The sequence below is a fragment of the Clinocottus analis genome, unplaced genomic scaffold (assembly GCF_023055335.1).
Source record: "Clinocottus analis isolate CAN_PGR_092001 unplaced genomic scaffold, fCliAna1.0.p SCAF_65, whole genome shotgun sequence".
Classification (NCBI taxonomy): Eukaryota; Metazoa; Chordata; class Actinopteri; order Perciformes; family Cottidae; genus Clinocottus; species Clinocottus analis.
The window spans coordinates 310,001-323,917 of NW_027176224.1; the positions used below are offsets into that span (position 1 = coordinate 310,001).

A 13,917-nucleotide genomic window follows, 5' to 3' on the forward strand; every position below is an offset into this window, starting at 1 on the left:
AAACAAAGACTTGTCCTGTTAGGAAGGAGTTTCAGTCAGAAAACTGTGTTGTTCAGTTAAAAAATGAGTAAAAAATATGTATTTTATGCCAAAAGATTGTCTGAATGGGGCATGCTGGGACTTAAAATTGGCGCAGGAGGATTTTCACACGGTTTCCAAAAGGTTGAGTTGTTTTAATTCTTATAAATGTAGAACAATGAAACACTCCCAGTCCCACTACAGCCGGCGTCTCCATGTTTCTGCATTGTTCTTCTGCTCATATGCAAATGAGATGAGTTATTACGTTGGCGGGGATGAATGAGCTCCGCTCCACCCGACGCATCCTCGTAACGTTCCCAGAGGAACGCTCATAATTGGCACTCCGTCACAGCGGAGGTGCGGCAGCGCCCGGTTCTGTTGTCGGCCCGGTTCTGAAGTGAACAGCCATTAATCTGCAGCAGTGAGACACCTGGAGGGAAGCGAGTAGCACTCACCTCTGAGCCGGCAGCAGCACAGTTGATGAGGTTATTATTGGGGTTGGCGATCCAGAACGTTGACGTGGCGCTGTGCAAAAGAGTTGGGAAAGGAAACAGAAAATGTTTTGGTTATTGGACTCAACCCAAAAGGTTTGAACCAGTTAAACCAGACGCCTCGAACCGGGCTCACTGGGTTAGCTGGATGATAAATGTCCTCCTGCAGGAGGACAGTTGAAGCTGAGGAGCTGCTCGCTCAGCGGCCATCAGGTATCATAGAACCCTAGTTACATCCGTAACTTAGCCATTAATTCAACACTGAACCAAACTGCTATTGTGGATTATTTTGTATTACTGTTTCCCTGTTCACTTATATTTTTTTGTATTTTCTGTGCTCTTTACCTGTCTGCTGCTGTAATCCTGCAATTTCCTCTCCTGCGGGACTAATAATGGATTATCTTATCTCGTCTTTCAAATGTCAAGCTGGGGGCGACGCTGCAGGACGAGCCGGCAGGATTCACTCTCTGAGGACCGGAGCACTTTCTGTCTGAACCCACATGGTGGACCACAGACGAGCTGCTAGCACGCTAACAACGTTTCAGTCCAGCATGGGCTGGTTTGTTCAGAGCTTCCTCTTCTCAAAACCCTAAATGTCCGGGGAGAGTCTGATCCCTGATGGATATTACCAAAATGTAATTATGCCAAATGTTCGTTTCAGGGCTCATGTAGTTTGTTCACGTCCAGGCCGCCGCGTATGAGACACACAACACACGTTGAACTGCAACTGGAGAGACTCGACTTCTTTCACCTTAATTTTATGGTTGTTTGGATGAAATAACAATAGTCTCTGACGGACCAGAGCCAAACCAGTTCCCATGACCCGACCAGTGGCTCACAAAAGGACATGTGCACCAATGAGGACGATCGCTTTTACCTCCGATCCTCCGACCTTCAGGTACGACGTCGCCCACTCGGTGAGAGGAACAGACACATTTTAAACTACTTTATTCACTGTTTTATTTCTTTGTAGTCTTTGATTCTAAAGTCGGCCATTTTGGGCAGCAACAACTTTTAAAGGAGATTCAAAACATCAATGGGGTTAAATTAAATTAGCTACATTTTAAATCAGATTTTCTGACAGCAATACCAAGTAAGCAGCTGTTGGCATCAGGTGTTGATACCTGAGGGACGGTTTGACCCTATGGCCCGCTGGTGGAGCGGTCCTCCTGACACCTAAAGGCTCACGGTTCAATCCCCATAGTCACATTTGCAGAACAAGACACTGAACCTGGATTCTCCACAGCAGCTCAGGAATGCAGAGACCGAATCTCATGTAAGTCCAGAATATGTTGAAGCAAAATGCTGGGGCTCGGTTCAATCCCCCTTCCTATAATTCTCATGTGGAAGTGTCCCTGAGCAAGGCACTCATCCCCTCGCTCCTCCTCCATCAGCGACGGGTCAAAAGCAGAGAGGGAGTTCCCCGAGGGGATCGATAAAGGATAATTTCTTTCTTTCGATCTGGAACAGATTTAATGACAGTTTCTTCCTCCTCATGCAGCCCACGTCTCCGGTTCTTGGCAGATGCAACAGAAATGTATTGTTGCTTTAATTCAACACACACACAGACACACACAGACACACACAACAATGTCGGGCGATGAGACAGAAGGAGCCACCGGGGAACACGACAGCGGGCTGGAAATTAATCATCATGAATCGTACGGTCGGGACGTTGCTCGTAGCGTGTTTGATTAAACTGGAATCTTTCACACCACAGTTATGAATGCATAAAGATTTGGAAACCATTACAGAACACAATGATCCAAACAAACTGGACAAAGAGCCTCATCGGGTGCAGAGCGTCCCTGCAGAGCCTCGTGAGCCATTGTGCATCCCTAACCTTGGTGATGCTCGGCGGCTGAAGGCGGCGCGGAGATAAAGAGTCATGTGACCTGGATTAAGCTGCTTTATATTCTGAGCTGCATCTTTATGCTTTAAATACAAAGCCTCTCTCGCAAAGTGAGGCTCCAGGGTGTGTGTCTGTGGGCTTGTATTGCTATCTTTGTGAGGACCAATTTCAGCTCTGAACCATCGCAGACAGGGTTTCTCTGCCTTGAGGACTGTTTGGATGTAAAGCAGCAGAGTGAGTGTCGGGTTTGGGCCTCTACGCCTTCTCTGCTGGCCTAAACACAACCACAAAGTGAGAGCTATTTCATCATTTAACTGTTTTACACAAATACACTTCATGGATTTCATGATTAGCTCATTTCTCATGTTGTGTTCCTCTGTTGCTCTGCTTCAGCCTGTAGCGCTTTAAAAGCTACTCAAGTGCCTTGAGTAGCTTTTAAAGCGCTCTACACATAAAATGCATGATTAATATCATTATGACGGATTCAGGGAACACTTGTAGTAAACATGATGAAGGCCACCTGTGCTCCTTATGGCCGGAAGTGTTCATTCACAAAAACAGGAAATCATCATCTTCAAACAGCATCAGCGGTGAAATTAAAGCCCTGCTGTCGCGCAGAAGGGGAGAAAACAACAAGTGCTGCGAACGAGTCGCTGGAGGATCGTAGGAGAAATAGTTTAAGATGAAAATGTCTCTCAAGAATAAATACCATAATATGCTTTGTCAGAATGGACAGAGCCTGCGTTAGCAGAGAGCGTCCATCTTTCTCTGCCAGCAGGAGGAAGAAGGACACGCCTTCTTCCAAGGAAACCATGAAGAAGCTAATTATGAACCAATATGCAAAAACTAGGTAAACAGGAAGTAGCGTTCATGTATTTAAACAGGAAGTAGTGTTCATGTATTTGAGGTAAACAGGAAGTAGCGTTCATGTATTTAAACAGGAAGTAGCGTTAATGTATTTAAACAGGAAGTAGCGTTCATGTATTTAAACAGGAAGTAGCGTTCATGTATTTGAGGTAAACAGGAAGTAGCATTCATGTATTTAAACAGGAAGTAGCGTTCATGTCTTTGAGGTAAACAGGAAGTAGCGTTCAGGTGAGGGCTTGCAGAGCGTGTTTCCTGCCTTCTCACCTGCAGTCCTGACGCGGGTTGGCCACGTATCCTGGGAAGGTTCCTCTGGTGATGTCGCGGCACATTTTCCCGTCTCGGTCCGACGGCAGCAGCGTGCCGGCTCGCACCATCAGACCCAAACAGTGGTCGAAGGTGTTCCTCTCCTCCGGACCGTCCTCCGTGAAGAAGCAGTGGCCGAGGACGTCGTAGCCGACCACATCCTTCACCTGAGAGGAAACACGCATGACCACATCCTTCACCTGAGAGGAAACACGCATGACCACATCCTTCACCTGAGAGGAAACACGCATGACCACATCCTTCACCTGAGAGGAAACACGCATGACCACATCCTTCACCTGAGAGGAAACACGCATGACCACATCCTTCACCTGAGAGGAAACACGCATGACCACAGGCCGGCAGCGTGTCACTGAAGGAATGACACACATGTCTCTTTGCAGACACTTCCATGCAGCGTTATTATTATTATTATTATTATTATTATTATTATTATTATTATTATTATTATTAGCCTCTTCAGCTCCTTCATCCATGTTTTAATCTTTAAGTGACTGAGCACGCTGAGGACGAAGGCTGATTGTCAAACAGAGCTTCTAGTCATCTTTTTAGTCGTCTACAGGTGCAGATCATGGCTGGAGAGACTTAAGATGAAGCATTTTACTGAAACTCACTAGAGGCTGCTCCTGAACGACACTAACAACCGGTCAAATGCAGAGAATACATCGCATGTAAGCATGTGAAGGTATGTGCTACGACACATCACGTTTCTTTAGCTGGCCTGGCTCTGTGCGCTAAGCTAACTAGCTGCAGGCATTAGCTTCATATTCATTGTGCAGACTTGAGAGCGATATGGATCTTTCCATTAAAATCCCGGCGAGGAAGCAAATAAGTGCACGTCCACATTTTCTGAATGTTTTCGTTGGTTATGTCTCTTTGAAAAAGCATCAAGCAGAACAAAATCCATTCAAATGAGTACAGATCGTGAGCTGACCAGCAGTCCGTTGGAGCTGTGGATGGTCACGCAGCGGGAGAAGGAGTGGTGGATGGAGAGGTCGCTCACAGAGGTCGGGGGGTCGTAGCCCCCCCTCTCGTCCAGGTCCCCGTTCATGTGGAAGTGGATGGGGTAGTGTCCCATCGTCTGCTGCCCCATGTGCTCCAGCTCCACCCCACAAACATGCACCGCAGCGAAGCCGCGCTCCACCTGGCGACACAGGACATCAGTCAGTCGCCTGCAGGGCTCATCCCTCACCCTGTGGTCCCACAGCAGTGACAAGAGGAGGAGGAAGGAGGCATGAAGAGGAAGTGAGGGACTAAAGAAGGGAGCAAGGAGGGAGGAAGCAGGACCGAGAAATAAAAAGGGATGGAAGAACAAGAGTGCGGGAGGAGGAGAAGATGGATGGAGGGAATCTTTGGGCACAGCAAAAAGAAAAAGAAAAATGATGGGATGGGGAGGACACAAGGAAGGATGCTGAAGAGGAAGAGGAGGCATGAAGAGGAAGCGAGGGACTAAAGAAGGGAGCAAGGAGGGAGGAAGCAAGACCGAGAAATATTTGCAGGAAGACTGAAAGAAAAATAATGATGAGAAGAAGGTTTGTGTGGAAAGGGAGGTTAAAGGTGGAAAAAGGATGGCATGATAGAAGGAAAAGAGGATGAAGGCAGTAGGAAGAATGAAAGGAAAGGGCACGAGGAAGAAGGAAGAGACATTGGCGTTAAGGGAGGAAGGAATAAAAAAAGGGGTTTATGCTCTGAGGCAATAATTTAAAAGCTTCACTGAAATCTCAGTGAAGCTTTTCTTTCTGTGTGTGTGTGTGTGTCTGTGTGTGTGTCTGTGTGTAACGTGCTCACACACAACCATGCAATAGCAATGGGACACGAGCCTGTGATGTAAATGTAGAACAGGATGTGGTCGCTCGCCCCGGAGAGAGAGAGAGAGAGAGAGAGAGCCTCCTGTTCTGCAGCTGGGTGTCTCTCGCTCTCCTCCAGGCCTCAGGTATCTTCAGCACCTCAAGCTGCTCTCACTGATCTTTTGGACGACAACGAACCTTCAAATGTCCGCCGAACGTGTCAAAGTCGAAGAACTTGCAGGCCTCGTTGCCGTAGCAGCCGGGCTCCATCTCACCGCGGATCAGGACGTTACGGCTCAGCAGGCCGACCTCCGCCCTCATGTCCACGCCGTCCACTTCCTCCCCCATGTGGATGAACTGGGCCTTACCTGCACACACACACACACACACACACACACACACACACACACACACACACACACACCGTACTCTGTTGCTGACTTATTGTTTCATAGAGTTATGTTAGAAAAATTAACCGTAAAACTCGGGTTACAAGCCGCTGCTACTTTTCTGGGTGTCTACCACTAGCTCCCCGCTGTAGCCAGCTAGTGCTGCTGCTAGCTCTCTGCTCCTTTTACCGCTAGCTCCCTGCTAGCTCCCTGCTAGCTGCCCGACAATCACCGAAGGTAGCGGGACCAGCCCCGGCTCGACGTCCGACTCGGGCAGCGGCGACGCGGGAGCTAGCAGCAGCGCTACTGGGGAGCTAGCAGCAGCACTAGCTTACTACAGCGAGTACGCGGGGAGTAGTAGCAGCAGCAGTAGGGAGCTAGATGCAGCGGGGCGCTAGCAGCATCGCTAGCTTGCTACAACGGAGACACTGGCAGTAGTAGCAGCAGCAGCAGCAGCAGCAGGGAGCTAGCAGCAACACTAGCTTCCTACAGCAGGGAGCTAGCAGCAACACTAGCTTCCTACAGCAGGGAGCTAGCAGCAACACTAGCTTAGCTTGCTACAGCAGGGAGCTAGCAGCAACACTAGCTTAGCTTGCTACAGCAGGGAGCTAGCAGCAACACTAGCTTAGCTTGCTACAGCAGGGAGCTAGCAGCAACACTAGCTTAGCTTGCTACAGCAGGGAGCTAGCAGCAACACTAGCTTAGCTTGCTACAGCAGGGAGCTAGCAGCAACACTAGCTTAGCTTGCTACAGCAGGGAGCTAGCAGCAACACTAGCTTAGCTTGCTACAGCAGGGAGCTAGCAGCAACACTAGCTCGGAAACTCATTTGCAGCCAAAAGCTCTGACAGACAACAACAGACCACAACAGACAAGAAACGCATCACAAAGAATAAATAACAGCAGACATTCATCTTTAAATCATTAACACATATCGAACTGCCGCTGGAACAAAAGACCTTCTGAGTCGCTCGCTAAACGGCTTCTGAGTCCATTAAACTCAGTGTGATCGATGGCTCCTCTCCATCCACGCTGACGTCCAGTGTGTTCGGGTTCAGGCCAATTATCATCTTATTGATCCTGTTTTCAGCGTCACGGGAGAACAGGCAGAATAAAAATAAAGACGTTCCGTGTTTGGTTCTCTGCGGATGTTTTCCAGACATGAATCTCTCGGGTTAAAAAAGATGCAGCCCGGCTTTGCAAAGCCGGGTAAATGTCAGGTTAATCTAAGTCTGAACCACCCTCCGCTGTCTCGGCCCGTTCATCGCCGTTTAGTCAAACGTTCAACATTTAAAAACAACTCAGGCTCAAGTTATTGGACTCAAACGGGTAAACAGCCCCGGGCCGTCCGCCGCTCTGAGTGTCTCTCAGCCATCAACAAAAACAACAACGCCTTCCTCGCATGCGAGTGACCTCAGGGCCGGGGAATAGACTTGATTATCACGGCTCGCTCCAGAAAGAAATGGCAGGAATTAATGAAACGGATTACAGTCAGGAGGAGCCCGAGAGGAGCTCTGGCCTCGGGCTCCCAGAGTAGGAATCCTGCTCCGGATGCCCAAGTCAGACGTCAGAGAGCCTCAGGAAACCAGCGAGCGAGGGGCACGCCATGCGGGGCGACTGCAGTCCTAAACACACAGCAGGAACTGAAACCTTCACTTCTTCCCGTGGACAGAAGCGACGGCGACGAGCGGACGCGTCGCCTCGCGTTATGTCTGACTTTTAGCCGCCGCGTGCGAGGAGGAGGATTCTTCTCAGAAGACATTTGCATCATACAGGAGAGAGCAGTGAGCGCTAACGAGGCTAGCATGCAGAGCTTCTGAGAGTAATGCGGGGAGAAAGACAGCGAATAAGTGTGTGTGTTCATACGAGTGTGTCCACGTGAAAGGACTCAGTCAGGAACACGGAGCGCTGCAGGATGCAGGCGGAGGCTTTCCCTTGGCCCAGAGTCAGACCAAACACCTTCCACTGACTCCCACACAGTGCTGCAGGCTGTCTCCACCTGGCCTCCACCGGCCTGTTTAAGTGCTTGCACACACGCACACACACGCACACACACGCACACACAGACCTTTGTGGACTCGGCCGTAACGCTCATGGAAGGGTTTCCGAGCAGTAAAGGTGGTTTCAGTGAGTGATTTTAATCTGTTTGTGCAGACGTGAACAGCTGAAGAGGGACTTCACTTTAAATCACTGAATGCATCTGCAGGAGGAACACGTTCACTGTGCAGTCAATCAATACCTAATACCTGTGATCAATACATACTAGAGGACATGTCAGATAGTAATAAAGCCAGTTATTATTAAAAAAAATGGAATACTTAAGATTTAAATCCTGCACCTGTGGAGACTGATGCTGACAGCTATTTCTATCCATCCATCTAGTATATGTGTATTTCTATCTATCTATCTATCTATCTATCTATCTATCTATCTATCTATCTATCTATATATATATATATATATATATATATATAGATAGATATATATATATATATATATATATATATATATGTATATGAACAAACATGTTTCTAAGAGGTTCCAGGTCGGCTTCATGTACCAAACTGAAAATACTTTGTCCAGTATGTATTTCCTCATCATGGTGAACGTTAGCATGTTGGATTCATTCCCTCACAGCCGTAGCGCTACGCTAACTTACGCTAGAGCACATTTATTTATATGTATTATATTTCACAGGACTTCTTGTTGACACTCGGCTGTCAGATGGAGGTCACGGAGCCACACGGTGACCTCACCGCTTCACAACACCACCAGCTCCAAACCCTCTAAACCAGCCTGAGCACATATTCACCACAGAGAGTCTGGACCGGACTTCACGCTGTCAACGTCTCGTCAGTGTTCCACTAGCTAGAACAAGAGGAACGCTGCAGAACGTTTCCTTCCAGCCCCGCACGGTACCACCGCTCTCTCACCTTGGACCTTGACCTGGTGGGCCGAGCAGGTGGGGCAGGGCAGCAGGGTGAACTCCTCGGCCTGGTGCATGGAGTAGTCGGTGCTGGCCACGACGACCCGATCCCCGGACCTCCAGCTCTCCGGCGGGTCGGCCAGCTCCAGGATGCTGCTGTTGGACGACATGTCGATGGAAATGGAGGCCTGCGGGCGAACTGCAGAGGGAGGCGTGAACGTTAGAGGTCAAGGAATGCACACACACACACACACACACACACACTGCTATTTCCACATAGCCGCACACAGCAAACCTACCAGGCCCACAGCTCAGGTACTGAGGAAGTCGGGTTACAAGCTGCGACTGCCTTTGGTGCGTGTTTGCTAGCATTACATGGGGTGAAATTCACCCGACGTTAGTGATGGTGTGACTGGTTTTAACAAAAGTTAGACAGGAAGTCATGACTGTACCCAGTTTCCCACACAGGAAGCGAACCCTGTAGTTATGACAGAGGCCGTGCGCCTGGTCCTGGTTGAGGCAGACGAAGCCATAGTCCTTGTCGTTCTTGTGGATCACGTCTCCGGTCCGGTTGGCTGGTATGCCGTCATGCGTTTCAGCCTGTGTGACACAAACGACAGACAACTATCAACGGAGAGGTACTATTTGCAAAAAACACCAAAACACTGTTGCAGCAGAACAATGCAAGTGACAGCGATCCTCAAGAATAAAGGATATTTTCCAAATGCTGTGTCAAAGCTCTTGCTAAACCGCTGGGGGGAGAGACAGGGAGACGTCTGGCCACTCGGTTTAAGACTAACTATGTGCTTTTGCAACAGACATTGGTATTTGTCTGGTGTCTGGTTTATGTTGTTGTCAAACAGCAGGAATTTCATGAAGTGCTTCAGTGGAAGGGTCACGGCTCAGCCGTCTAGACACCAGGACTCTTCTCCAACTTTGTGACAGAAAGCTCAGTGATTTCCAGCCAGCGTTCAACGATGTTCATCAGCTCAATCTTTCTGACCAGGTTTCAGGTTTAATCCACTTTCTGTGCTCTTCTATGTAAAACAGATGAATTACTCTGACTCTAACCCTTTCTTGAAGATTCCTGTGAACTGCTTGGTGGCGTCTCATCCAGGGATTGTATAAAGCATTTTCACCTATTTTATGATGCTCATAGATTAAAATCATCCCTCTGATCTCTGCACTGTACAGTGAATGTGTGAAAGCTGAAGACAGCACATGTTGTGGTGGTGTTGTTGCTGTTTCTATTGCATTGTGTAGCGTCTGTTTGATCCCTTCTTTTTGCATAAAGAAGGTATTTTAAACACATTGTTGTTTTGCCCTGCAGCCTCTGGTATTCATTGTTAGCATAACTGCTACTGCTAGCAATGACCACCACTACTGCTACTGCGAGCCTATTGGAGGCTGTAAGTGTGATTGAAATATCCTGCACATTAAAACATAAACTACGTGACATTCACACGTCAGCTGGCCTCCTGATGAGACTTCCCTTTCTTTGACCAAAGAGCAGCACAGCTGATCTCTTGAACTACAGGAAGGTGCAAACTTTCTGCTTCAGGCACTGAAGCCTCTTCACGTTTCTGATGGTCTGATAATCAAACAAATCAGAACCACGATATGAAACCCATGAAAGGTGCTGCTGCAGCCTCCAGCAGCAGTTCATTTTAACGGTAATGTTTTGGGTGTTGGAGGCGGCGGGGCAGAGCTAATGGTTATCTTCATGGACGGCTAACAGCTGCTGCTCTCTGCTGCCAGGCTGATCCATCCTCACTGGCTGCCGCCACGTCGTGTCCCAGCAGCTCAGTGGTGGCGGGTCGGCTCTGACACATCCAGCCCAAAATAACCGGACCGGAGCAGCTGGAGCTCAACGTTTGAGTTGCTGTGTGGAGACGTGAGTTTACGTATCTGTCCACGTGGACTGGACTCTAGTGGGTTTCTCATGGTCTCCGTCCTATTAAAGGTTCTGCTGATCGATGCTTGTTGCTTCAGAAGAACATAAACTCCTGGCTGTGGATTGCTGCGTTTGCTTTCAGTGAGGTGTGTGTGTGTGTGTGTGTGTGTGTGTGTGTGTGTGTGTGTGTGTGTGTGTCACCTGGATGTCGAGTGGCGCGCTACACAGCCGGTCTGGATAAGCCTCGTGCAGGTCAGACACTTTCTCCCAGTCTCCTGATCCTCTCTGATCGTCCCGGTCCAACCAGTCGGTCCACTCGGCCTCTGGAACACACACACACACACATCAGACTTATTACACACACACACACACATCAGACTGAATACACACATACACCGTACACTTATGTCACTTCTGCAAACAGACACAGGAGCAAAGCAACTCGGCCTGCGAGTCACAACTCATTCCATCAAAGAGACGACACCTACGACACAACCTTGAAGTGTGTGTGTGTGTGTGTGTGCAGTGTGTGTGTGCAGCATGTGTGAAGCGCGTTTGTGCAGTGTGCAGTGTGTGTGCAGCGTGTGTGCAGCGTGTGTGCAGTGTGTGTGTGCAGCGTGTGTGCAGCGTGTGTGCAGCGTGTGTGTGCAGCGTGTGTGTGCAGCGTGTGTGCAGTGTGTGTGTGCAGCGTGTGTGCAGTGTGTGTGTGCAGTGTGTGTGTGCAGCGTGTGTGCAGTGTGTGTGTGCAGCGTGTGTGTGCAGCGTGTGTGCAGTGTGTGTGTGCAGTGTGTGTGTGCAGCGTGTGTGCAGCGTGTGTGTGCAGCGTGTGTGCAGTGTGTGTGTGCAGTGTGTGTGTGCAGTGTGTGTGTGCAGCGTGTGTGCAGTGTGTGTGCAGTGTGTGTGTGCAGTGTGTGTGTGCAGCGTGTGTGTGCAGTGTGTGTGTGCAGTGTGTGTGTGCAGCGTGTGTGCAGTGTGTGTGTGCAGTGTGTGTGTGCAGTGTGTGTGTGCAGCGTGTGTGCAGCGTGTGTGCAGCGTGTGTGTGCAGTGTGTGTGTGCAGCGTTACCTTGCACCCACTGGCTGCTGGTGGTGACCGTGAAGCGTTCCCCGTCAGCAGACTGAAGCACACGAGCGCTGCGAGCCTCTGAGGAGGCCTTGGTGCCTGTGGACACACACACACACACACACACACACACACACACACACACACACAGCTCAGCTGCAGGAGGTCTGCATGTTCACCACAGCGCTGAGGAGCTGATGCTTACCCTGATACACAGCATGACCCTCCACTGCAGACGCCGCGTGCCCCTTTGTGACGATGAAGGTCCAGGGATGCCTGCAGCAGGACCAGAGAGGTGCAGCAGGGGAAGAGGATGGAGAGACAAGTTCCACATTGGACTTTCTATCTCATGGGCTTCTCTAGCCTCTTCACTACATAAATAACTCCTGGATTAGACTGAAGACTTGGTTTTCCTCCTCTTTGCATCTTAGGACTCGAGGTGATACAGCAGGCTAAACAATTCAGTAACTTTGTCTTTTTAAACAGCAACAAGGTACCGCTCCTCTAGGCGACTGGTGTGGTGCAAAAACAAAAACACATTCACGAGCTCGTGATTCACGACACAAAGTCACACATCCAGCAGTTAGTTAGTTTGTTCTGAAAATCAAAAGAGTTTTAAAGGAATGTGAAAATGTGTGAGTCTGCACATTGTCACATTTACTCTGATAGTGTTGGAACCTCTTGAAACATCGACGCTTTCCATTGCAATCAATCATTCCTGACACACACACACACACACACACACACACACACACACACACACACTAAGCCTTTTCTTGTAAACACTTTCTGCAGATACAACATCACTGTGTCATCTCCTGCTTATTTCTTTTGTCTACATCTGAGCTCATCTTGAACAAGGTCAGAGCCTCGCTGGTTAACAACCTTTCTCTGCAGTTGGGGACCAAACTAGATGGTTTGGTACGGCCTCCATGATGTCACCATGATGTCACCATGATGTCACCGTGATGTCACCGTGATGTCACCACGTTTCAACATCTAACGTTTCAGGAACGCTCACCTGAATCCCAGAGAGCCGATGTGCCGGCTGCCCAGCCGCGTGAGGCTCTTCCTGGCCGAGTCCTCCAGGTTGTTGGAGCCCTCGTCGTTGACCACCATGGCCAGAACAAGCCCCGCCTCCACGCCGTCCACGTGCTTGGCGAGGCGGCGACTCTCCTCCTTACTGCGGTACGTGTCGAACCTGAGGGGCAGAGGAGGAGGAGGAGTTGAAGGAGAACAAAAGCCTTTATGAAAACCTCCCTGCATGTAAAACAGCCTTTAGGGGATGTTGTGTTTCCATAGCTGAAGAAATTCCTCATCGGAGTTCCTGCCGAGAGGTGACGTACGGGTCAGGAACCTCTTCCTCTCACTTGCACCCTGAGAGAAGATGGAGGTGGTAATAGCAGCAGTACGCTGCTGCCGAGGGTCTTCATCTTACAGCAGAGTGCATCAGTCAGGTGCCTCCAGAAGAAGAAGAAGAAACTCTCATCGTCTTTTTATGGTTTTCATGATCTATGATACACTTCTTTAGTTTGTGTATTTTATAGATTTGTTTGTTTTCTCTTGTTCTTTTGGGCTATTTGTTTGGTTTGGTCGTGTTCAACACTTTTACGGTTTGGTCTTTTTTGTTGGCCGCCATAATTTTATCACCCAGCATGCCCCATTAAAACAATCTTTTGGAATAAAATACGTCATATAGCACAGTTTCTTGACTGAAGCTCCTTCCTAACAGGACAAGTCTTTGTTTTATTGTGATTGTTGTTCAGGTTCTGATTCTTTAGGTCCTAATCTTTCCATAAAGGTCTTATTGACGCTCCAGGAGGCTTTTTGGGGAATCTGGTTCACATCATGCTGGATGTTCATAGTTACCATCAAAACATCTTTTAAAAGAGATTTTTTTTTTGCAGATATACATTTTTTTCTCAAGACTTTGCTGAACAAATACAAACAATAAACACAAGTATTGGAATTAATTTGGGGTCCATATGAGGACTCAAACAGGGAACAGAGGTCTGGAGACAACACTGTTCCAGAGTTTAACGGGTTAATAATATTACAGCACAAACACAAACACGAGTGCAAATCATCCAAATGAATGTGTTCAAGGTGTCGGTGACAACATGTGAGGTTTGCTTCCATCCCCCCGTCAGGGAAACAGGAACGCCAGGATGACGGAGAGGGAAGACGAGTTTCTCTACGTGTTCGTTTCATGACCTTCAAAGATGATGTGGAATTGATTTATTTGAATTAAAACATGTAATGAGAGCTTCAGTTCGAAGCACCTCGACTGAAGACGCTAATGTTTCCGTT

General features: G+C 48.6%; 1 protein-coding gene across 4 annotated transcripts in view; it reads right to left on the reverse strand.

Moving 5' to 3' along the window:
* Positions 1-13,917, reverse strand: part of LOC137804797 (cell migration-inducing and hyaluronan-binding protein-like) — a 40,542-nt gene that overhangs the window by 18,351 nt on the left and 8,274 nt on the right. For all 4 annotated transcript variants that reach the window (XM_068604184.1, XM_068604186.1, XM_068604185.1 and 1 more), the window contains exons 5-14: positions 12,629-12,808; positions 11,813-11,883; positions 11,611-11,706; positions 10,748-10,869; positions 9,105-9,252; positions 8,660-8,851; positions 5,538-5,707; positions 4,487-4,696; positions 3,493-3,698; positions 474-543 (exon numbers count right to left, since the gene is read on the reverse strand). In XM_068604184.1, coding sequence (XP_068460285.1) covers positions 474-543; positions 3,493-3,698; positions 4,487-4,696; positions 5,538-5,707; positions 8,660-8,851; positions 9,105-9,252; positions 10,748-10,869; positions 11,611-11,706; positions 11,813-11,883; positions 12,629-12,808 — 1,465 coding nt within the window. The remainder of the gene's footprint in view (positions 1-473; positions 544-3,492; positions 3,699-4,486; positions 4,697-5,537; positions 5,708-8,659; positions 8,852-9,104; positions 9,253-10,747; positions 10,870-11,610; positions 11,707-11,812; positions 11,884-12,628; positions 12,809-13,917) is intronic.